We start from the raw sequence: 26,970 nt of genomic DNA on the forward strand, positions 1-26,970 counted from the left end.
TAGTACTATAGTTCATTCTGAAAGGTATTTCTGTGCCAGCTCTTTTCTAAGTTATAACAGTTACTTGTGGGAATGTAAAATGGAACAAATACTTCAAATCCATCAAGTTCTTAAAGATTGAACAACTAACCCTCTGATCCAGAAGTGCTGCTCCTGATATTTACTCAAGGGAAATAAAAACAGGTCAACAAAAATATCTAGCTTTTCTTACAGTAAGCACAACCTGAAAACAAGTAATGCCCATCAGCAATAAATATCCTGTAATATATTCACACAAAAAGTATTCAGACATGTTATACATATATGTGACATTACATTAAGAAGCTGTATACAAGAGTCAAATAATAATCCTATTAAATAATATTCTAGAATGAATAAAATTAAGATAAAAAAGTCACAACAGTGATTTCTGGAAAAAGCTAAACTGAGGAAATATTTGAGAGGAAATGGAAATGTTTAAACAATGCATTATCATGTCTTTTTAGTCTGTATTTCTGAAAGTTTAACATTTTGGGACTTTGCTCTCTTAGGACTAAATGACAAACAATTTACTCTAGTGAATCTTTTTCTTGCCAACAACCGATCTTGATCTTCACATCCCACCATCTTCTCTATTTGGCCCTCATATTCAGGGCCACTAATTTCTTGCCCAATCATCCCAGGTTCTGACATCAAGTAGACACAGACTGGGCCCCAATGCCCAGATTATTCAAATTAGCCATTCCCAAACCAGTCTTCTCCAGTCCTTCTCTAGAAAACCACAGCAAAAGTTCCTGCTCATATTTGCCCTTTCCATTCCTTAGGGATAACAATATTTTTAGTGTCTTTTCAATGACAGTCATTCTCAGGATCTGTGGACCACAGCATAGTTGAATAAAATATTAAGACATCCGTTTAAAAATATTTATGCCTATAAAGGAATTTTTTCTTTAAAACAAAAAACTACAGAAATAAATTATCAAGTGACTGAATGAGAATACATAAAGAGCAGATAAAATAAAGATGGAAAAAACATCAATACAGTTGCTTAGTTGCATAAAAGGTACGTGAGGATTGATTACACTAGTCTGCTTAACATCCATATATCTGAAATTTTCCATAGGAAGACATTTTTTAAAAGACAAAGAAAAAGCAAGATTTACTACTTCATTTAACAAGACCACTTACTCCATTATGGACAGATTTCAATAACTATGGCAAGATACATATATATGGCAGTACATTAAGAAGCTGTATACAAGAGCCAGACCATAGGGACAAAGGATCAAAGGATTTCAAAGAAAAGTCAGGAAATGTTTTTAAAGTGATTTAAAATCACTATTCCAAAGTAGGGGGAAAGCTTGAAAATAAATAATTTTAGTTAAAGGTTCTCCTCCCCAAATGTTTCAACTTGAGAATTACAGAAAATATTATGTAGACTCAGTCTGAATTAAAATAAATTTTAAAGTTAATTTTAAAGTGAGCTCTAGTTTTAAGTTATTCTTTCTTAAAATAATTTAAACCAACTCCAGTTTCTTATCCCATTCTCCTAGTGTCTGGTGTTGAATGACCACAGCATAGCAATGTAGTCTAAGTCCAGAGAGAACTTCTAGAGGTCAGTAGTACAAAGGGTTTCTAACAGAGTCTACTTTTAGGTAGGCCAAGTTGGAAACCCACCTCAAATTAAGACCATCACCCTAAGTCCTGAGTACATGTATTAATGTGCAGACACCTGAAGCAACAGCTACTGCTGGACCCATCCAATTAGGATTATCATAGGAGATGGGCCAACAGAAGAAAGTCTTGAAGCTTTTCCATCCAAACACCATTAAGCAACTAATCAGTCTCCTGAGTTAACTGCAATGACTAGTGTTGCCACCTAAGGTTTAAAAACCTATGGTGGTAATCCCAATTAAACAGTGACTTCTGTGTTGGAGAGATTGCTCCGTGGTTAAGTACTAGATGCTCTTGCAGAAGACCAGGGTTTAATTCCCAGCACCCACATGGCAGCTCACACAATCTGTAACTACAGTTCCAGATGCCCCAATACTCTCTTCTGACCTCCTCAGGCACCAGACAGACATGAAGAACACAAATATACATGCAGGTAAAATCTGCATACATATTTTAAAAATAATATTAAAATTAAAAAGCAACCCACTAAAACAGTGATTTCCATTTAACATTCCTGCTTGGGTCTCCACAATGGTTGTCTTAAAGAATGACTTTTTTTATAAATTCCGATTGTAAGTGCTTTTCACTTTGTAGCTGAGGATGACTCTGAAATTCTGACCACCCCAACCTCCACTTCTGGTTTATTTGGTGCTGGGGACTCTATCACTTAAGTTAGGGTCCAGCCCTGCAAGAGCTTTTCTAGATGTGATCTCTCGCTAGTACTCATCAATCCATTCTCTTACAAGTAGACAGTAATTTGGTAAATGTTTTTCTCTGTCCTTATAAACAGAAGAAATAGAAGTATTTTGTTTCTATCTGGCAGTACATTAGCCATGTTGCCATTAGATTAATCTATATCAGGAGTTAGCAAACTATGACCCATAAACCAAATTCGGAACACGTATTTTACATATTATCTATGACTATACAATTTTTATGCATTACACCAGCAGAGTTACATCAGACCTGTACAGCCTTTAGAAATCGAAAATGTGTGGTATATACCCCTTTATAGAAAAAGTTTACTTTTGGCTTACGAAGATTAGTATCTTAATAACCCATGTGCATTATTTTGGTATATATTATTATTCTCATGGTGATAGTACTTGAAAAACAGACAGTAGTATATGACTTAGGTTAGATACCTTAATACACGTGTGCTAGACAATAGAAAATAACTACAATTATAGAAGGACATCACCTCAGTCAGATGCTGGTGATCAAAGATTTAGAACATGTTGGCAGTAAGAATTAAGTGTATGCACCTGGCAATTGGTACCACTAAGAAAAGATACACTGATTAGTATGCCTTTTTTAGATTTCAAAGACATTTCTACATTTCTGCACATGTATTGAGTCACTGTTTACTGAATGACAACAGTTGAGGGCCCAGAGAAACAGAGGATCTAGAATGCATTACATGACACCATGGGCTCAATGCAATGGTGTGCAAAATAATCCTGGAAGGCAGGAATGATGCTAAGAAAGCCAACAAAATACTATTAAGAAGACCCTGGTTAAAAAGCAATGGATGGTCTTTTGGCAAGGAACTGTTTCCACTTTGAAACAGTTTCTTAGCTTGCTAGTCATGGTAGAACTCAACTACCCAATGGTGAAATAATAGTTTTATACTATAAAGCCAAAAGCAATCACAAAAACAAATTAAAGCCAGTGAAGAATAGAAAATGATTTCAAAAATGAAGGCAGTTAGAGACAAAGGTAATCAAAACTGATATGACAAAAGGAAAATATCAAGAGATGGCTTAATAGTAACTAGTAATTCCTGCACCTCCAAAGGGTCCACACTGAGCAGATCACTAATTAACTGCCTATAGCTCTAGTTCCTAGGAATCTGACACCTCTTCTGGACTCTCAAGTACCACATACATGTGAACAGTTATTCAGAGACACATAAATAAAAATAAAATAAAAGTTGTCAAAATGATAGATTAAAACCCAACAGTTTCAATAATGACATTAACTGTAAATGACCTAAATATCTAATTTTTAAAAAGCCAAGATTATAAAATTAGATTTTTTAAGGATGCAACCAAATGATACCTATAAATACCATCTTATTTCCCTACCCTATGAGAAAAAAAACAGTTTATTTGATTAAACAAAAATAAAATGTACATAGGAACAATTTCTATTTTTTTTTTTTTTTGAGACAGGGTTTCTCTGTAGCTTTGAAGCCTGTCCTGGAACTAGCTCTTGTAGACCAGGCTGGGCTCGAACTCACAGAGATCTGCTTGCCTTTGCCTCCCAAGTGCTGGGATTAAAGGCACTACCACTGCCCAGTTAAAATAAAATGTGCATCGGAACAATTTCAAAATCCAAAAAAAAACCAACTGGTTTTATCCTAAGGCACCAACCAGGAGCTGATACTGCATCTCTTAGCTACTTCCCCAGTCCTCTCTGTGGACCACAGTGATATATGCAGAGGTCTGTTAGGTTCGAAACACTTTAATACTGCCTCTTTACCTGCTCACTGCTCGCCATGCTTGTGGACAGCACTAGTAACATTAAAGGTTTTAAAGATAAACACCACCAAACAGGGGAAGGGGCTTACAAAAAAAATCAAAACAAAACACTTTTGCTTTGAAGTTCGGGGGAAATTCCCCAGTCACCATTCATTGCATCGACAAGCTCTGAAATGCACAGCAATCCCAGAACCCAGGTGGGTTTGCAGGGACGGCTCTGCTGCCAGGGAGCCATGCTGGGGGTACGCTCCTTCAATCAGCTTGCTGTGAGAGAATAGTAATAGAGATGCAACTTAGTCCCTCTAACAGCAGGCTACACGTCTCTATGAATTCCACCTGGATCATACTCACTAAAAAAAAATTAATAAATAAAGAAGAAAAACTCAACTGAGCCATGAATTATATACTTCCTTAAAAATTAAAGCTTTTTTTTTTAGCTGAAAAGGCATAAGAACTAATGGATAGTATTAAACAAGATCAATTAAAACAAAACCTAACAACACTCCCACCCACAACTACATGTAACATGCTAGCTAAACACTGATAAACCATCCACCCTCACCTCCAATGACATTAAGGGAAAAAGACATTTACCACCCTAAAAGCAAAAAAGTTCCATACATGTGAACAGTTTACCTCTAAAGGAGGACAATTAAACAGGTTTCTAGAAACATGAAAACCACTGCAGAATGGTTAAAGAATATGTTGTGCTCTGAGATAGCCTTAAGATAGGATTTGTAAGTTAATACAATCATTAAAAGGAGGTCTAAGACCATGCGGAATCACAAAAACACTTAGAATCATTGCTGGTTAAATGATGATCAAACACTGTTCACTAGGCTGCTTGTTAACCCATAAGACCAGTTTTAAAAGTAGACATTATTAAGGTATTTCTTCACTATGACATTTATAAACTCAACTCCTGGTTATTCCAGTGGCCTTCAGGGTACTCTCATCCAGGTAGACCAGAAGGTTACTAGGGAAGTACAGAGGTAGAAAGACCTAACAGTATAGTATTTCCTGATAATGTGCTTCCCAAACTTATCAATTATTTAACAAACAAGAAATGGGGCACACAACAAATGTCAAAGTGTTGCTTCTAGTAGGAAGAACAAATCAAATTAGAGCAATGTACATGTCCCCAGTCACTGTAGAAAAGTGATGGCTGCACCATGGTGACTGATATCCTGCTGGGTGCAGACAGCTTCATATACAAGCAAGAAGTCAGATTCTAATTGCCTTCAAGTACCTGATACTCCTCACTAGACCTTTAGGGTTCCCACTGAAAAGGCACTAAACCACCACATAAACATAAGGACACAGAGAAAAACAGACAACAGATGGAACTCTAATATGAATTTTAATGTAGTATCTATATTATAAAGATTTCAAAGTGTAATATATTCCTTGGTATGAAGAATTTCAAAATGATAAAGGAACCAATGCTTCAAACTACAAGCTTTAAAATAGATTAATATAGGGGGCTGGAGAGATGGCTCAGTAGTTATGAGCATTTGTTGCTCTTGCAGAGGAAGCAGGTTCAGTTCCCAGCACCCACATGGAGGCTCACAACCATCCATAACTCCAGTTCTCAGGGATCCAATGCTGTCCTCTGTGGGTAATAAGTATGCACATGGTGCACAAACATACATACAGGCAAATAATACATACATATAATACAAAGAAATAAATCTTTAAAAAACACATAATATGAAAACTGATCATCCTAAAATAAGATATACATTCAGAAAAGATTGCAATAACCATTTATCAAAGGATGGATGAAGCAAACAGCAAGTCAGAAGAGACACAACAGATTTCAACAATATCAGCTATCTTGATCTAAGTAACACAGAATACACCACTAACAACAGAGTATGCACTTTAAGCAGAAAAGAATGATTAACAATGGACTATTTTCTTGGGGATAAAATCACGTCTCAATAAATTTTAAAATATCCAAATCAAATAAAGTTTGTTCCCTGAACACAATGTAATTAAGTTAAAAATCAATAAAGATCTGAAAATGCCTAAATAAAACTATACATTTCTAAATAATTCAGGAGTCAAAAAAGTTAAAAGGAAATTTTAAAAGTATTTTAAGCAGAATGAAAAAATGCAGTATGTTAAAAATCTATGGGATGTAGCTAAAGCAATACTGAGAACGAGATAGGTAGCAGCAGGTGCTTGTTTTAGAAAAGACGATCTCAAATAAATTGCTTCAAATCTCAGAAAACAAGAGCATAGGAACCCAAGGTAAGCAGAAAATGGGAGCAATAAGCAGAACATGTCAATAATATAGAAAATAATACATCAATGAAAGTAAAATGCTGATTCTTTAAAAAAATCAATAAAAGTGATCAGTTTTTATGTGCTAGGAGAAAATAGCAAAAGAAAAATCACCAATATCAGAAATGAGAAAGATGACATAATTCTAATTCTATGGAAAATAAAGGGATAAAGAAACATGGATTATACATCAAAAATCCATAACCTGAAAAAAATAGATTTCTTTAAAATAAGCTGCAAATGCTCACTAAGAAAAACAGACAAGCTGAGCAGCCCTGGCCATAGTAAAGAAACTGATTTAAATCTTCCCCAGACAAAGGTATTTGAGGTTTCATTGCTGGGTCCTACAGAACACTTTCGAAAAACATAAAAGAGGAAGGAGCACCCTCCAGTGTATTTTCTCATGTTGGCTTTGCCAAGATAGTCAAACCAAGCATAAATAAAAATGAAAAACTAGAAATCAACTCCCTCAGTGAGACACATATAAAATATCAAAACTTTAGCAAATTGAATCTGATAGCATATAAAAAGCATAACACATCATGGGGAATTTAACATAGAAATTAAAAATTTGTTTAAAAACTGAAAAGAAATTAATGTAATTTTCCAGAAAACAAATTTGAAAAATCACATGAACAATGCAATTAAAACATCCAACAGACAGTAGTGAACGGTCTGTCGTCCCCTCAAATTCTGTAGAGTCTCTATTTTAAGTTGTGGGGTTGTCTTTTAAATTAATTCTGATAGAGCCTTTTGAATGTATATTAAATAAGTACATTTTGATTTTTAAATTTTAAATGAAATTTATGTGTGTGGGTATTTTGTCTGTCATTTACATGCCTGGTTCCCAAGGAGGTCAGAAAAGGACATCTGATCCACTGGAGTTACAGATGGTTGTGAGTCGCCATGTGGTTGTTGGGAATCAAAACCAGGTCTTCTGGAAGTGCAACCAGTGCTCTTAAATGCTGAGCCACCTCTCAAACTCACTTTGATTGGTTTTGTACCAAAAGGAAGAGGAAGAAGAGAAGGGGAAAAAAGCAAATTCAAATCTTTTCTGCCCTTTATATATCGGATTGCTTCATTATTGCTGAATTACAAATTATTTAAATATTTTAGATACTAATCTCTTATGCACAAATGACTCATGAATATTTTTTTCATTTTGTGGGGTTTCACTCTGATTGTGTTCATGGAAAAGTAAGTTTTAATTTGATAAATTTCATTTTGTATATTTTGTCTTTTCTCACTGTGACTTTTTTCATATATAATTTATTTTCATTTAATGTTCATTGGTGTTTTGTCTGCTTGTATGTCGGTGTGAGGGTATCAGAAGTCCTGGAACTGCAGTTACAGACAGATGTGAGATGCCATGTGGGTGGTGGGACTTGAACCTGGGGTCTTTAGAAGAGCAACCACTAAGCCATCTCTTCAGCCCTCACAGTGATTTTTTTTTAAAATCAAATCTGAAAAACTTAACACAAGATCATGAAGAGTCACACCTATGTTTTCTACTAAGAGTTCTGAGTTTAGAACTGGTAAATTTAGGTTAATTTTTGTGCTGTGGCTATGCAGTAGTCTAATTTCTTTCTTTTACATGTGGATACATGGCTGTCCCAACACTGTATGACCTTCCACCGTTGTCTTAGAATCACTGTGTGAAGTGGCCACACTGAAAGGGTTTACTTTTGTGATCTCTATGCTACTACCCTGATCTACATGCTAGCCTTCAAGCAAAACCACTCCATATAGATACTATAACTTGGCAATACCTCTGAAGTTTGAATTTTTCAACTTTTCCAAGATTACTTTGCATATAAATGTATATATTCCTTACATTTATATATGAATTTTAGAATCAACTTGTCAATTTCTATTTTAAAAAAACAGCTCAGAGTATGCTGAGTCTCTATCTACTTAGGAGTACAGCTATCTTAGTAAGATTGTCTGCTAACCCTTAAATGTGGATCTGCTTTCCACTAATTTTTGTCTTAACTTCGTTCAAAAATATTTTGCTGGTTTCCAATAAATGGGCTTTCCATTTCATCTTCAGATTGCTTACTGCTAGTGTACAGTGTAGAGGTCTTAGGCACTGACACCTAAGGTATCATGCAGCCTCTCTGAAGTCATGCACTTGTTCTAATAGTTTTCTAAAGGAATCCTTAGAATTTTCTACAGAAAAAAAAAATCACACATGAATGGAATTATCTATTTTCTTTGCAATTTGAATGCCATTTTATTTCTTGTCCTTATTTACTTGTTTATTGACTGACTGGATTATTTAAGTGAAAGGTTTTCCCTTTCTCCCATATTTATATAATTAAATTACATGTGAAATGTCATATTCTGTAGTAATAAGAGCGGTGGGGCTGCATCCCCAGAACCCCGGCTGCCTGGCTAGCTTATGCCCGAAATAACAACACACAAAACTGTATTCATTTAATCACTGCTTGGCCCATTTCTATCTAGCCTCTTCTAGGCTAATTCTCACATATTAATTTAGCCCATTTCTAATCATCTGTGTAGCACCCCTAGGTGCGCTTACCGGGAAGATTCTAGCCTATGTCCATCCTGGGTTGGAGCTTCATCGCGTGCGTCTCCCTGAGGCGTCTGCTCCCGAGAGGAGAGCTGTGGAGTCTGAGCTCACTTCCTCTTCCTCCCAGCGTTCTGTTCTGTTTACTCCTCCCACTTATCTTCTAACCAATGAGGGCCAAGCATTTTCTTTTTATTTAACCAATGACCTTCCTCCATCATTATTCAGTTCACATTTAAAGAATACTAGCAAACTAAAGCAAATATAGGGTTAGGGAAGGTGTCAAAATGACAGAAAAGTCTTAAGGAATTGAAGATGCTTTACATGAAAAATATTAGGCTAGAAGCATAGAAAAAAATGGAACTGCCTTCTGCTTCAGCTGAGGGAGGTGACAGAACCTCAGACCACACCAGTAGGTATTAATATGGAATCAGACATTAGCTTGATCCACAAGGAAATGTTTAAGAAGTAGTCCAGCAATAGCACACTCTACTTTTGTAAAATAGTGGGGTTTCCATTTTACAGAGAAGTTTCATCCTGACCCCCCTGTTAAGCCTTGTGTACTTTCTGTGGAAGAGGAGATCTGAGTAGTCAGTCACTACAACTTTTAGTTTCTGTTACAGTCAAAACTCCTATACTGAATATTGCTATTTGATATAATAGACATTTCTAGAAAAAAATGTTTAAAAGAAATCGAATGCTTTTTAGCAAAGATACCTTCTGAGATTAACATTTGGAAGTAATTTCCAAAATATCAAGCCTTCAGTAGCCTACTTTATAACAACTGAGAAAATGGATTACTTTGAACTTCCATATTCTCTCATAAGTTGATTTAAAACACTAAAATAAAGCAATTGATTTTCAAGAGTTCCTCTGTTACTTTTTAAAAAGTTAATAAAATAATTAAGATCCAAAACTCACCAGAAGAAATCTTACCAGCACCTTTATAGTCAACAGAAAATGCAGATGTGACTCCATTGGCTGATCCCAGTTCACACATTGGGATTTGATAAGGGGGCCTCAGCTTGATTTCCATCTGCATGTCTGACAGATTTATTTTTGTTGAAAGAGACCTGGGATTATTATAACGCTGCTTGGTCCTCTGAATGAAGTTATCTATGTAAAATAAAAAATAAATTTCCTTTCAGTTATTTGTTAATTAAATCATTTGAGAGTGTGATGTTTATGAGTATAAATTTTATAAAGTTTGTTATTCAAAACTCCTCAGTTTGTCAAGGGATTTCCAGTATTATGTTTAACAGGATGTTGTATCATGGAGTCATCAGTTTTACACTCTAAATATTAAACTCTATAATGAAGTTACTATAACGTAAATATAGACTTTTAGGAATTGTAGTAACAAAAAGAAACCAGTTTTAATTGTCAACCAATGACTTAATTTTTATATCCTTATCTCGCAAAATATTCAATTTGTAATTAGCTGTAATTACATACAAATTATACCATAAGCAATGTGTTTTTATAAATCTTCTTTCTTATTTACTATTTATACCATTAGATAGTATGTTCTAAAGAATAAGTTTAGTGGAATCAAAAGAAATTTTCTAAATTATCTTCCAAGCAAAATTTTATCTTTACTATTTCCCTCTTTCTATGTAAAGAAATCCATAACTTTGACCAGATTTTTCTGGTTGAGAAAACTACCGCCCATAGGCCAAATCTAAATTGCTGTATTTGTAAATAAAGTTTTATTAGACAATAACTTTGCTCATTCATTTATGTATTGCCTGTGGCTGCTTTCAAGCTGCGATATCAGAGCTGAGTAGTTGTGGCAGAGACTAGACGGCCCTTAAAGCCTGAAATACGCACTCTCTGATCTTTTCCAGCAAGTATTTGCCAACCCCTGTTCTACATTAAGCAGACTATAAAAGATTACTACATAAACACTAAACAGAGTCTGGGGCTTATAAACTTCTCACTGAGAATCTGTCCTCTGGGATTCGTTCTTTGGACTAATGATCACAATCTCCTTCACTGCTCAAACACACTTTTTTCCTAATAGACATCCAAATTAAGAACTATAGATCCTTTGCCAATTATTCTATCAAAATCAAGGCTGAAGAAGTTTCTCCACTTCTCCCCAATATTAGATGATAAACTGTTTGACAGACAGGATATTAAAAAGTACAGAAAAGAACAAAACAAAACAAACCAGGCCCTTACCAAATTCAATGAAACAGTATGGTCTGACAGCAGTATTTGTCTTCATCATGTTATAAGTAGTAATGAACTCCTTCTGAAGCTCATCCAGGAAAGAGAAGGCCAGAACATTTGGGTAATTTTCAGTGCACAACATCATGTAGCTCACTCCCAGAGAGCTAATAAAACTACAGTGTAAAAAACATTGGGTTTAAAATTCCAAATTAAATCAAGGTAATTTGTTGTTTCACAAGACTGGTTCTATATACCATAAACTGCTGCTACAGTAGCAATGAAGACATTAACATTTATTATATATTCCAGCAATAACTTTAAAAGAACCAAGATACACTACTATCTAAAGTTGTGGATGTGTAAGAAAGGGAGACACACTACACTTCTGGAATTGCAGCTAGTCATCACAGAGCAGAAAGCAAGGGAAAGAATATTACAAACATGTAAGTATCCAAGTAGCTTAAAGATCAACCCTTCACAAAACCAGGTGAAAATTATACACTCAAATCAAGAACTGTTCAGAAAAATCTGGCCAAAGTTATGGACACTAACCCTGGAAAGATATATAGAACTTAACATAAAAGTTCAGGGTGGCCACTAATCTCTTAAAGTCATCATTGACCCAAGAATCAAATCTTTTACATTAGAACACTGAGGGAAAAGAAATTATATGTATCACAGGAGGGTTTTTTTCATTCATAATAATGACAAATACATAAAAAAAGAAAGAAAGGAGTATGGCTTATAGCAAAATGCTAGGAACTGCCTAGCTGGAGGAAGTAGTACTACAGGCAGGGGAAAAAATAAACAAAACACCTTTTTAAAGTCACCATAATAAAAACTGGATCATGCACAATGATTACGAATATTAAATCCAGGAAGAAATTTTGAAGTATAACAACATATTTGTATGGTGTGGTTCTTGACCTTCCTAATGCTATGACCCTTTAATACAGGTCCTCATGTTATGGTGCTCCCCAACCATAAAATTACTTTCATTGGTACATTTTAACTGTAATTTTGCTACTGTTATAAATCGTAACATAAATATTTGTGTTTTCCTTTGGCTTGTGTTTTCTGATGGCTTTAAGCAACCCCTGTGAAAGGATCACTTGACACTTCCCCACTAACTGTGGTCTCAACCCACAGGCTGCTTTTAAGACGTTTTCCAATAGACTGTTGGTATAGGTGGTCCTTCTGTCTTTGCATTGCTTTCATTGGTTAATAAAGAAACTGCTTTAGGCCTGTTGATAGGGCAGAACTTAGGCAGATAGGGAAATCTAAATGGCATTCAGGAAGAAAGAGAGAGAGATGCCATGGATCCACGGGAGACAGACGCTGAGAATTTTACTTGGTATGCCACTGCTACGTGGCAATACACAGATTAATAGAAATTAAAGTTAAATTAAGATGTAAGAATTGGCCAATAAGAAACTAGAGCTAATGGGCCAAGCAGTGATTTAATTAATACAGTTTCTGTGTGGTTATTTCAGGACTAAGCTAGCTGGATGGCCAGGACGAACAAGCAGCCTCTCCTTGCAACAGACTGTTTATTAGCTGCAAGAGGAAATTCTATAGTAGAAACCAGAGAACTTGTTGACCAAGTTATTCTAATACCAGTAATGAGGGGCAGGCAGACAGCATGCATTTCCAAGTGTGGCACTCTAAGGAAAGACATCACTTGTCAGTATTCCCAACTGGAATGTATAACCAGAATCTAATAGTGAAGAAACAGCAAAATAGACAACACTCCAATTTTTAGGTAGGGAGGCATATTCTTTGGGGGAGTCGGGGGAGGAAAGGTTTTACTTGGAAGTGTACTTCCACATCATTGAAAGAAGTCAGGACAGGAACTCAAACAGGGCAGAAACTTGGAGGCAAGAGCTAATGCAGACAGAGGCATGGAGGGGTGTTGGTTATTGACTTCCTCACCATGGCTTTCTCAGTCTGCTTCCTTATAGAACCCAGAACTACCAGCCTAGGGATGGCACCACCCAATCAATCACTAATTATAACTGGATATTATAGAGGCACTTTCTCAATTGAATCTCCCTCCATTCAGATAACTCTAGTGTAGCAAGTTTTCTTGTCAGACTATCTTTGGATCACCAGCCCCCATATAATGACATGGAAACAGTATTAATTATGAAAGCTTGGCCTTTAAATTAGGCTTTTTAGATTAGGCTTTTTCCTAACTAGCTCTTATAACTTAATTATCCTGCTTTTATTTTTTATTAAATTTTCTTATTTATTTTACATACCTAACACAGTTTTCCCTCCCTTCTCCCATTCCCTCCCCCTCCACCTCCTTTACACCCAACACCACCACTCCTCAGAAAGGGTAAGGCTTCCCATGGGAGTCAACAAAGCATGGCATATCAAGTTGAGGCAGGACCAAGCTCCTCCACCCTGCACCAAGATTGAGTGAGGCATCCCATCATAGAGAATAGGTTCCAAAAAGCAGTAGTAGCGCATGCCTTTAATCCCAGCACTTGGGAGGCAGAGGCAGGGGGATCTCTATGAGTCCAAGGCCAACCTGGTCTACAGTGTGAGTTCCAGGATAGTCAGACTGTTTGTGTCTTGAGAATATATATATATATATTTGGCAGTTCATGTGCCAGGGAGAGATCCTGGTCCCACTACTAGGGATCCCAGGGAGGTATATTCTTTTAAAACAAAACAAACAAAAACCCCTCAATGCTTGAAAAATAAAGATTATAGAAATGCTCCCAATCAAAGAAGTCTAAAGAATCATGCTAACCACATATGATAATACCTAACCCCAGTCTGGATCCTGAGCAGAGAGGGCTGTGCTGCTGTAATGAATATTTCTAGGATTAAGTGACAAAAAAAAAAAGAATGAAAGAAAGACAGAAAGGATAGCAGTATTACAGAAGCAAGATTAATTTACTATAGCTGATTATGGTATGCAGTTAAGTAAAAACCCATTTCCAATTTTAGAAAATATTCTTTGCAATAGTTAAGAAGGCCTGGGTTAGATATGTAGCTCAGTGTTTGCCTAGCATGAACAAGTCTAGGGTTTGAACAACTCTTGAACTTAATAGCTCAGGGTGGCCTCAGACTTCTGGTGCTCCTATCTCAGACTCGCAAGTGCTGGGAATGCAATCATGTGCTACCAAGGTAGTCTAAAATATATTTTCCCAAGTGATTTTCTTGTCTCAAAAAACATTCTGTCATTATTAAAATTCTTTGCCATGTCATTAGCATTTGAATGTACTCCACAATAGTTTGAATAGCATGGACACAATTAGCAATTGGCTTCCATCCATTCAGAACTCTCAACTAGTGAAACAAAAGTAATTTCATTATTGTTTAATAATGTGACTGAAGATTTTGTTCATTTCCTGTGTTACGTCAGGGTTTTGCTGTACCTCTACATTAATAGTTCAGTAAGCCACAGACATCTAACTCACAGTTTATGGCAAATCTTTTTTGTGCTAAATTTAGATGGAAGATTGAGTGAGAAATACAGAAAACCCAATTTTTTAAAATATTATATTCTGGCATTTTCAGAAAGTCATCTACTTGTATGATGCTCTCTGAAAAGGCTATAAACCATTAAACGTTTGACTTTCAGAGTAAATTTAGCCTTATAATTCTTTCTCTCAAATAAAAACAGCTTCCTAACAGTACATGCCAGGTCTGTTAATTTACATTTGCAATAAGAATAATAATTGCTTTTTCAATTATTGTTGATCCAGACAGAGATTCTTACCATCTCACTGAAGACTTCTTGTGAAACAGTCTAACATCACTACAAGCATGCTATCTGCACATATCCATCGTACTTGGTTCATGTTTATATATAGACACTATGCCTTAAGGAAGGTAAGAGTAGCAACAGTAACAACATGCTGACGTGATGACTACTCTGCTGAATATTTTGCATAAATTTTTTATTTATCCTCACAATAAAAGGCTACTAACTAGGTCATTCTGCAAATAAAGAGCCTCAGAGAGGTCAAGTAACTTACCCAAGGCCACACTATTAATAAGCAGAGATGGTGCACCTGGGTACATACTTCAGTTGGTAGAGTACTTGTCTAGGCTTTACAAAGTCCTGTGTTTGATCCCCAGCACAACAAACCAAGAGCTGAGATAAACAGCTTATTCCAGAGCCTATAATCTTTTTACAACACACCAACTTGCATGTTGTATAGATTTTAATCTTTTTTCACTTTTTTTCTCAGCCACAGATCAATCTGTTTTGTTTTGTTGTTCTTCAACTACATGAAGAACAATGAGATTTAGTGATCTGGAAGTTGTATTAATATGTATATCCCCATGCCAGGAAAGCCTTCCAATTTTTCCACTTCATCTTCTTCTCTGCATCCCACAGAGGCCTGTTTTAGAGCTTCAAGTGTGCCGACATACTCCCAGTCCCGTCACTCCCACCCCAAGAAGCTTCCAGAATACTGTCTTTTCCACTCTCCATGTGCATCAATCCTGACCTGGCTAAAGTCCACTCACCTATCTGTTCTTTTTTTAAAAAATATATTATGTACACGATATTCTGTCTGTGTGTATGCCTGCAGGCCAGAAGAGGGCACCAGACCCCATTACAGATGGTTGTGAGCCACCATGTGGTTTGCTGGGAATTGAACTCAGAACCTTTGGAAGAGCAGGCAATGCTCTTAACCTCTGAGCCATCTCTCCAGCCCCACCTATCTGTTCTTAAAGGCCTTTGAAAAGTGCATGATCTACAGAAGTGATTCTCAATCTGTGGATTGTGACCCCTTTGGAGGTCACATATCACATATCCTATATACCAGATATTTACACTACAATTCATAACAGCTGTAAAATTACAGTTATGAACTAGTAACAAAAATAATTTTATGGTTGGGGTCACCACAACATGAGGAACTGTATTAACTGTATTAACGATGAGGAAGGTTGAGAACCACTGATCTAAGTGATCTCACCCTTGTGGTTATAAAACAGCAGCTGCTATTAATTATGAACTAGCTCAAGTTGCAAGTATACATTTACATATTTGCATTCTGCAATGCCTTTTTAATTAACAACTGTACTCTATGAGAGCACGGATGGTTTCTGTATTGCCCACTATTGTACTCTTAGCTCCTAGAATAGTGGGATCTAGTACATAATAGGTGTTCAATAACTGAACAAATAAAGAAATACCAAATGGGTATCACTCACTTGCTTACAGTCCAGTAGTGTCTACACAAAGTAAAATCTCAATGACTAAAACACAGAAAGAATACTATTTCGCCTACTCTTCCAGTCGCTGCTGTTTCAGTTCAATTTATCTTCAGTATATCCTGAAGCTAAGGGTGTTCACAGAGGTCACTGAAGGTAACAGTGAAGATGTGGTGCTCTGTAGTGAGTATCCACAGATGGCTTCCTAAATGTGTAGTGATGCCTCCACTCCCTTTATCATTGTTTTTACATATGCATGTTTGTACTGCCAATGGACATAGTCTCTTTTCTCTAATTTAATAACAATGGGTTTTTTGTTTTGTTGTTTTTAGACAGGTTGTCCTATTTCCAGGATATCCTTAAACTCTTATATAGCTGAGAACTTTTGGTCTTCCTGCCTCAACTTCTTTGAGTACCTGGTTTATGTGGTGCTGAGGATCAAACCTAGACCTTCAGCTAGACCCTCAGAATATTCAATATAATTTTTTAAAGATTTATTTGTGTATGTATGTGTCTCTGTGTGAAGTAATAAGAGTGGCGGGGCTGCGTTCCCAGCACCCCGGCCGCCTGCTCGGCTAGCTTATGCCCCGAAATAACAACACACAAACTGTATTCATTTAATCACTGCTTGGCCCTTTAGCCCTAGCCCTTACTGGCTAATTCTCACATCCCGATCAACCCATCTCTAATAATCTGTGAGAACCGGTCTTACCGGGAAGATTCTAGCCTAGTCCATCCTGGGTCGGAGCTTCATCCCGGGAGCGGGGCATGGCGCCTCTCTCTGAGGCATCTGCTCCCGAGAGAGCAGAGCTGTGGAGTCTCTGCGCTCACTTCCTCTTCCTCCCAGCATTTTGTTCTGTTTACTCCTCCCTCCTATCCTCTAACCAATAAAATGGGCCAGGGCAGTTCCTTTATTAGCCAATGACCTTCCTCCATCATTTCCCCTTTTTCGGTTTAAACAAAAAAAAAGGCTTTAACTTTAACATAGCAAAACTACATATAACAAAACAGTTATCAAGTAAAAGTTACAATAATCTTTATCATAACTAAGGAAAACTATAACTATAACTAACTATTCTTAACTCCATCAAAGACTCCAGAAAGATATAATATTACCTAAGTAAACAAGAACTAAGAAACTTCAAACTCTAGAAATGACAAAGACATCTCGCTGCCTGGACAGTCACCCAAAGTTCTTTTGTACCATTGGGGCATCCATCTTCAGCCTTCAGGCCCATGGTATCCAGCAGACATTTCCATAAAGCAGGAAATTCCAAAGGCAGTCACTATCTGCTTGTCCTGAAGAATGTCTCGCAGACTCTCTCATGAATCAGGAACCCCGAAAGATCATCAAGTTCAGTAGTCCTCTCTCTGCGGGTTCTCTGTGTCCAGTTTATGCAATAGTCCAGGCAAGAACAGTTTCTTGCCCAAATGGCTATCAAACTCCATAAGGATCCTCTTTGATACCCATCTTCCTCTCGAAGTAGATTGGTGCTGCCAGGAGCAGAGTGTCTCATTGTCATGAAAAGTCCTAAGTTATTAAAACATTAAATGTCCTATTCTGTAATCTTTGAAAGACATGAAGAATGTCTATCTAAAATATATCTCTATTTATCTAGAAAATCTAACTAACATGACTACAAGCTTTACTATTATTGATGATTATCCATTAACAACCTATATTTCTTAATTATACAGTACATATTTAAATGAACTACACAATCACAATACCTTAATCAAAATCAGAAACACTTATATATATATAACAAAATTGACCGTAAATCTCTATCAATAAAGCAAAATCTATACTAATGCAAATTATTCATACCTATATCATATCCCCCTTTAAATGTAAAAGAACACTTATAAACAATTCTTGGGAATATGGGCGCAGTTATTTCTCTCCAAACTGCTTCCTGCTGAATGGGGGCGTCGTTAATTAGGTCTTTCATGGTATAACCTGTGTGCTAGTTTCATCTCAGTTGGCAGTTGAGCGAAGCAATTTTTTGAAGATGTTCACTGCAACCCTTCAGGAGGGCGTGGTCCATCATACCAAATCGGAATAGAAGAAATGAACAGCGTCTCATCCTCTGTGAAAACAAAATAAGAAACTCCTTTCCAAAGTATCATGTCTTTAGATCCAAATTTCAAATTTAAGGCATTTTCAAAGTATCTATGTTGGATTAGTTCAGCAGCATTTATAAACAAATATCTTTTAGCAGTTGTTTGTCCTTCCTCAGCATTCAAACAATTCAAAGAGAGCATAATAGCATACAGTATCAAAATTCTCTGTTTATTTTCCATCTTATTACACCTTTGTTTTAACCTCTATTTCATTTATTTTTACTTTTAACTTTTTGCTTTTTGAGACAGGTTCTCTGTATCTTTGACCTGAAGTAACTCTGTAGACCAGGCTGTCTTTGAACTCTCAGAGATCCGCCTGTCTCTGCCTCCCAGGCATTCGGGATTAAAGGTGTACACTGCTACACCTTGAACTCACAGAGATCTGTTTGTCTCTGCCTTCTAGGCACTAGGATTAAAGGCGTGTGCTACCACACACAACAACTCTCTTCCTTTTTTTTTTGTTTTTTTTTTTTTTACTTTAAGAACTTTAACTTTTAGTCTGCATATATTTTTAACACACTTTAAACCATTCAGAAATTTTTTCTGTCTTTGAATCTCTCTTTACTGTATATCTCTCTTTTTCTGACCACATGAATCTTTAATTTACCAAGCGATCTCAGTAGGATTAAAGGCGTGGCTTTGCCAGCTAGATCCAGTCCATTCCTTAGCTTTCCAGCCTCATGGCGTATATACAGGCTGTAGCCATGTTTACTGCAACAACTGTATGGCATTTCAAGGTCCCTGCCAGCAAGTGAGCTACAACAGACAACACTCAAGTCCTCTCTCGGTAGCCGGCCCTCCTGCCTCAAACAGTCAGAGTTTGCCCTGGCAGGACAGCCCAGAAAGCCGGCATTTTTAAACGGCGCAGCTTTTTTCCTGCTACGGCTGAAAATCGAAAAGCATGCGTTCAGCTTTTCGTCAACACCATTTAAGTGTTTCGTGGCAGGACCTCTTAATGAGCTGCAGGCTTTGCAGCTAAAGCTGAGTCAGGAAGCCTCTCTTAGATGAGGCGCTTGCTTGCCTCTAGCAAGCAGAGTAGAACCGAGAAATTGCTGCTACCAAGAAACCAGGCACAATGCCTTCATTTTGTTCTAGAATTACTTCCCAAGCTGTCTCAGGCTTTATGTGGAAGCAGTTGTCCACGTGGGAGCCATATGAAGTAATAAGAGTGGCGGGGCTGCGTTCCCAGCACCCCGGCCGCCTGCTCGGCTAGCTTATGCCCCGAAATAACAACACACAAACTGTATTCATTTAATCACTGCTTGGCCCTTTAGCCCTAGCCCTTACTGGCTAATTCTCACATCCCGATCAACCCATCTCTAATAATCTGTGAGAACCGGTCTTACCGGGAAGATTCTAGCCTAGTCCATCCTGGGTCGGAGCTTCATCCCGGGAGCGGGGCATGGCGCCTCTCTCTGAGGCATCTGCTCCCGAGAGAGCAGAGCTGTGGAGTCTCTGCGCTCACTTCCTCTTCCTCCCAGCATTTTGTTCTGTTTACTCCTCCCTCCTATCCTCTAACCAATAAAATGGGCCAGGGCAGTTCCTTTATTAGCCAATGACCTTCCTCCATCATCTGTGAGTCTATGTACACATGTTCAGGTGTGCATGCTTACACACAGAGGCCAGAGAAGGGACTCATTTCCCTCAGATTTGTTTAGAGTTACGGGTATTTGGGAGATGCCTGGCAAATTATTTTTAAATGTCATGATTAATTTATATTACATATACTATTTTCATTCTTTCAATATTTTAATTCAATTATGCCATCACACAGAGAAATTCTGCTTATCCTTCGTAGCCACATTCCCCAGTTATTTATAGCTTTCCTGGGTACAGAAAAAGTGTCTAGTAGCACGTACTCTCTGTTAAAGTTGCTAAGTATTAGAAAAAATAGTACTTTTGAAATAGATGGAGGTGGGTGGTCCTTGGACTTCCCACAGGGCAGGGAACCCTGATTGCTCTTTGGGCTGATGAGGGAGGGGGACTTGTTTGGGGAAGGAAGAGGGAAATGGGAAGCGGTGGTGGGGAAGAGACAGAAATCTTTAATAAATAAATAAATTTTTTTAAAAAAATAGAACTTTTGAAATAGAACCTTTCACAAAAATTTTACTAAAATGAGTATACCAAGCAATGTCAACTTAGAAAGATAAAGAAGTCTGAGAATTTTAAGGAGCCCAAAGTGATCAGAGTTTTGAATATTATTTTCCCATGGAAACCATAATAATTTGCTTCCTAGGCCAGATCATGAGTTTATTTAACATGCATAGTATGTCTAAACTGATGTGAGTTGTGAGTCTGCACCCACGGTGGAGAAGCTCTCCTCTAACCAAGCGCGCTCAGAGCCACTGCAGAGTTCAGTGGTACCGTTGAGTAAAGTGCCTGCCCATTGCAGGTGGTGAATAACTAGGCTACTGTTCTGGCTACAACTCCTGTCATCAGAAAATAGCACCAAAGAGTGAAAGGAAAGTCCTGCTACTGACTGAAACTAACAGACAGGAGGCCTAAAATAGCATTTTAGTTGAAAGTAGTTTAGGGACAAATACAAAATGACAGCATCTCCAGGCAAGGAGAGAGCCTAGAAGGCCTGCAGCCTGGCTGACTTCAAATGAACTCCAGTGAAAGAACCAATGAATTACATTGTTCCATTAAAATTCACAGTGGGAAAACTGGCCCCCACAGGGTATATGCCTTTTCATAAGATCAATGTCCCAAAATTAAAAGAGATCTCACAGACACAATCTGATTTTTTAACTCCAAAGTCAATCACAGGACACAATTTAATTTTCATAATGATTGCTGTAGCCATTTTTAAAGTAATAAAGTAAGTTTATTCATTAGATATTTATTACAGCACAAGGGAAGTACATCATTTAATTTATGAAACAATAATTCCTTAAAAATTACTATACTCATTGTCTCAGTGTGTGGGTGCACCCCTCGCGGTCCTGAGTTCCTTGCTCGTGCTCTCTCTCCTTCTGCTCCTGATTTGGACCTTGAGATTTCTGTCCAGTGCTCCAATGTGGGTCTCTGTCTCCTTTCCTCGCCTGATGAAGGTTAATATTCAGGAGGATGCCTATATATTTTTCTTTGGGTTCTCCTTCTTATTTAGCTTCTCTAGGATCACTAATTATAGGCTCAATGTCCTTTATTTATGGTTAGAAACCAAATATGAGTGAGTACATCCCATGTTCCTCTTTTTGGGGGATGTTCTATAGGGAACTCACCAAGGCCAGCTGGCCTGGGTCTGAAAAAGCCTGGGATAAAACCGGACTCGCTGAACATAGTGGACAATGAGGAATACTGAGAACTCAAGAACAATGGCAATGGGTTTTTGATCCTACTGCACGTACTGGCTTTGTGGGAGTCTAGGCAGTTTGGATGCTCACCTTACTAGACCTGGATGGAGGTGGGTGGTCCTTGGACTTCCCACAGGGCAGGGAACCCTGATTGCTCTTGGGGCTGATGAGGGAGGAGGACTTGATTGGGGGAGGGGGAGGGAAGTGGGAGGCGGTGGCGGGGAAGAGACAGAAATCTTTAATAAATAAATAAATAAAAAAGAAAGAAAAAAATTACTATACTGTCACTGTGGGATGCAAAATTATACAAATGGCTACTCTCACACTCTTCCCTGCTCTGCTCAATCAACAAGATCAACCAGTAAGGTTTCTTCAAAGATAAACAACCCTTTTGGAGAAAATAGACTTATTTCCATGGTTGGGAACACTGTGAATTCCTAAAATATCTGTCATAGCTAGTGTCACTGTCAACTTGACACACCAGGGAAGAGGGAACCTTAACTGGGGAACTGCTTTCATCAGACTGGCCACCCCTAAGCAGAGGACCTTGGTCCTATGAAAAAGGACAGCTGACCATGATCCTGGGAGAAGCCAGTAAGCAGGGCTCCTTCTGGTCCTTGACTGTGCCCCTACTGGAGTTCCTGCCCTGCCTTCCCCAATAACGGACTGTGTCAGAAAATGTGAAGCAAATAAACCCTTCCCTCCTCAAGTTGTTTCTGATCATGGTGTTTATCACAGCGACAGAAAGCAGACAAGGGCCCCTCTCGCTTTAGCTGCTGCTATGACATGTGCAAGACACTGCACTAATGTGAGCCGTACTCCGAGGAATGTGCTTTACCAGCAAAATGGCCTTCAGGCCACTACAGTCGCGGAAAACCCATTGTTTCCCCATACAGAGAGGGAGAAAATTAAAAGAGCTCTCCTAATTTTAAACCTTACTATTCTCATATTTCCCCCTCCAAACTCTAGTCTTTCTCTGCCAAGTCAACTAGACGTCAATGTGAGGAACTAAGTGGCTTAGCCGACATTTACAACTCACTCTGACACTCAGTTTCTATACAGATATGAAAAGCATTATACTAAAAGATGAAGAATTAAAATAGTTAGGCTGGGTTGGAGAGGTGGATCTATGATTAGGAGCATGTACTACTTGCAGAGAGTCTGAGTTCTGTTCCAAGCACCTACCTCGTGTGGCTCATTACAGCCTCAAACTCCAACCCCCAGGGAGCTGGCCCCCTCTTCAGGACTCCAAGGGTACCTGCATTCACATGTGCACAAATCCACATGTATGCAGCACCCCACACACACATTCAATTAAAAATAAATACTTAAAATAGGTTAGGCTGTGGTGGGTCAATTATTTCAAGGAGTTACAATCCAGTTATAGAGAGCAAATTAGAGAATTTAATATTTAAATGGTGAAGAAGAGCAGTTGAACAAGTTCTACATGAAACCTATGAAGACAGTGAGATCATCAGGAAAATGAAATACTAGTAATAGGAAAGGAGGTACTCAAAACAAGCAGGCTATAAATTGGGCTTTGACAGAAAGAGATACTTAGTATTTAGCGCGGCCAGGACAAAAAGGGGTAGCCTGTTGGCAGCTTCAGGCTGTGTGCCACGTTACTACTGCAAAGCCCTTAAGTTTCATCTAACTCACAGCAGGGAGAAAAAAAGGTCATAAAAAATGTTAAGTCAAGTAATACAAATAAACTGCCAATTTATATCAGACTGAATTCGCTGCTACATACTGTGAATACCCTTAACAGTCTAGAAGCCAACCAACAGAATCTCTTACTAATGAAAAAAATACATGATACTCTGCAACCACAGTTAAAAGTTCTCTTCTCCAGCCCCTTTTAAAAGCTTGACTACAAAAACAACATGCAGAGATGTTTTTTATGCCTGGTTATAAAAGTTATGCAATTTATGCATTTAAATATATCTGAACCATATTCTTGGATCAGGCTAGATTAGACCCTTATTGACTTATCCCATTCCTAACCTCTGTCATTTTTGTTTTGCCAGGCACAATGCCTGTAATTCTAGCACTCAAGAGGCAGAAACAGGAGGATCATCACAAATTTAAAGTCAGCTAAGGCACACAGTAAGATACTGTCTGAAGTTGGGCGGTGGTGGTGCATGCCTTCAATCACAGCACTAGGGAGGAAGAGGTGGCGGATCTTTGTGAGTTTGGGGCCAGTCTGGTCTACAAGAGCAAGTTTCAGGACAGGCTCCAAAGCTACAGAGAACCCCCCCGCCCAAAAAAAAAAAATCATGTGCAATCAAAAAGCGAGATGGCTTAGCGGGTGAAGACACTTGGCTCCAAGCCTGATGACCTGAATTGGATCCCTGAAAGACACGTGGTGGAAGGAGAGAGCCAACTCCCAACAGTACTCTGACCTTTGAATGTGGTATATGCCATGCTGGCAACAGTGAACACACCATCTATGAGCACACACACCCATTCACTAAGTAAATATAAAAGAAAATTTTAAAGCCATAATGCAACCAAATCAATGAACCAATCTAAAAAATAAATTTCATATCATGTCATGTCCTTATACCAAGGAATATAAGAAAAGAGTCACAAAAGGCTCACTACCATATCTACTTGAGAAATGCTAGCCAAATGCTGCCCCTTTTATGGGCATCGTCTCAGGAACAGGAAACTGAATCCATGACTGTCTACTGACTGGATCTCCTACCTTGCCTTGGACACAAGGAATTCAGAACAGCACTTGAAGCTCTGTTATAACAAATGCACAGGCCATGTGTTTGCATCTCCAGAAAGGGTTACCTCTGTTTTTATTCTCCTAAATCTAGTCCTTGCGTCTGATTCTTCATCTGGCCTCCTGAATTAATGTATTTGAAAATTGTCCCAAATCCTTTGTGGTAGAATAAGATAGGGTTAAAATAACTGATAGAAAATCTAAAATTCATAATTAAATAGAATTGGGACATAGTAAAAAATCTAGTGCATTTAAATTGCTTTTAAGAAAATAGAGCAAAACAAAAGCAAAAAGATTTATTTTTTAATACCAGGTAGTTTCCAGTGTTAACATATACTTCAAGCCAATCTCCAATAACTTTGACATGTTTGTCCCACTGCCTGAAAACAAATGGAACTGAAAGTGACAGCAGGCACTATAAAGGCCTGCTACCTAAATGCTTCATGTTTCAAGTCCTTGTCTTCCTCTAAGTAGAAGCAGGCTAAAGCATCATTTTGGATACAATTTAACCACTATCATCAATATGTTATTTTATAGGTAAATCCTCAAAACTCCAATTAAATGTAACATCCGATTATTTTACAGTTCTTAAGTGATTCAAATAATTGTGGACATTCTCTAAAGTTCTATTCCAGCCCTCTCTATATTCAGGGGACATTTCTACCCTCAAACTTTGAACTGGATCTATGCAAATGGTTCTAAAATCCCTATCACCCCTTCCACTAGATTGTCTCAATTGGAAAGATCTCATAAAAGCCAGGTATGGTGGCCTGCACCTTTAATCTCAGCACTGGGAAGTCAGAAACAGATCTCTGAGTTCCAGGCCAGGCTATTCTACAGAGTGAGTTCAAGGCTAACCAGGACTACACTGTGAGACCCTGCCTCAAAAAAAAAACAACAACAAAAAACCCAACTTACATGGGACTTCATCTCCTCTCCTCACATCCTAAACAATCCTTCCCCAAGGGCTGTTCGATTCTACAGCTTCATCTCCAGTATTCCACCTCAGCAGGCTTGACCATTATTCCTGTTCAATATTTTCTTTCTCAATTGTACATTTATTTTCCTACTTCACACTGTAGTACCAAGTTGACCTCTGAGCCTTATTTCTCTTAAACTTTCTGTTTTACTCCATGTTCTATGGTCTTAGATTTTTGTTTTGTTGGTTGGTTTTGTTTTTGAGACAGAGCCTCACTATGTAGTCCTGGCTGGTCTGGAACTTATAGATCTGCTAGCTCTGCTTCCTGAGTGCAGAGTGAAGACATGAGCCACTTCCCACCTTTGCTTGCTTGTTTTTTAACCAAGTGACTTTCTTCCTTCAAACCTGTAGCACTAACCTACATACAACCTACTGTATCAAAATAACTTCCCTCAATCTGAACTTTCAGAGCAATCCAGGATCTGGTCTCACACTAGGTATCAAACCTGTCTCATAGCTACCTGCAAATCTTCATCCCCTAGCACCACGTCAGACAACTTAGCACACTTGCAAGCCATGCAGCAGCACATACTGCTGCTTCTGCCTCCCTTCCCTAAACTTGGATGTCCTGCTTTAGGTGAATTTTAATTCTTCAAAACATAGAGTCTTATCTTAATAATAATAAAACACTTTGCTCATAAAGCCTACATGGACCATGTCATTATCTGGCTTCCTTCTATGTTCAAATTAGCATCACAGACCCCCAAGTTAACTGATCTCTAATTGTTTCATATGGATGCTGTTCAAAGCGATCTCATTTGTTTTCACATAATTACAAATCATAAACTGACTTCCAAATCTAAATCTCCCACATCTGTCCTCTTTCAGGACAAGCTTCAGGATCACACATTCAGCCAACTGTGCCCCTGGAATGGCTAATGGGAATCTCAGATTTAACATGTCCAAACAGAACTTTTATCAATGAAATGCAATTAACCTCTCTATTCTTCTAATTTTAGCCTCATTATACATGCAGTTTCTAAGGCCAAAAATCTACATATGATTCTTTTCTTTTCCCTTCACATTCTTAAAGTCTATAAGGACCATGTATGGGTGTTAGGCCCAAAATGTAACCCAAATCCAACTACTCCTCTTTATTATCACCCCAGTCAGGTTGTAGTCATTTCTAACAGTCTCTCCTACCCATCACTCTATTTCTACACAGTCTCCCTTACAGTCTTGAAAGTGGCTAGTACAACCTACTCAGAGCTAAAACCAGATCATACAATTCTCCAGCATAAAACTCCCCAATAAGTTCCTACTGCATTAGGATTAATAAAGTAACAGACTCATCATGGCCTAGAGGACCCTAAAAGACCTGTCCCAATTCTCTTTCTGACCCCAAGTTCTGCTATTTGACCAATTCCCCACAATGCTTCAGCACCACTGGCTTTACTTCTATCTTTTAAGATGTATTAAAGGGCTTCTCCACTAGCTGTTGCTCCAGCCTTACTCCTTATTCATAGAACCCTTCATGTAACTGCCTTCCTTTTCATTTTTATAATTTCTGGTCAAATCTCACTCTT

At 38.0% G+C, this 26,970-nt stretch overlaps 1 protein-coding gene across 3 annotated transcripts in view; it reads right to left on the reverse strand.

Moving 5' to 3' along the window:
* Positions 1-26,970, reverse strand: part of Sec22a (SEC22 homolog A, vesicle trafficking protein) — a 64,626-nt gene that overhangs the window by 28,404 nt on the left and 9,252 nt on the right. For all 3 annotated transcript variants that reach the window (XM_041673134.1, XM_041673135.1, XM_041673133.1), the window contains exons 3-4: positions 11,140-11,303; positions 9,877-10,071 (exon numbers count right to left, since the gene is read on the reverse strand). In XM_041673134.1, the coding sequence (XP_041529068.1) occupies positions 9,877-10,071; positions 11,140-11,303 (359 nt within the window). The remainder of the gene's footprint in view (positions 1-9,876; positions 10,072-11,139; positions 11,304-26,970) is intronic.

Source organism: Microtus oregoni, unplaced genomic scaffold (genome assembly GCF_018167655.1).
Source record: "Microtus oregoni isolate MIOR12 unplaced genomic scaffold, Mior012 000023F_ref0000262, whole genome shotgun sequence".
Classification (NCBI taxonomy): Eukaryota; Metazoa; Chordata; class Mammalia; order Rodentia; family Cricetidae; genus Microtus; species Microtus oregoni.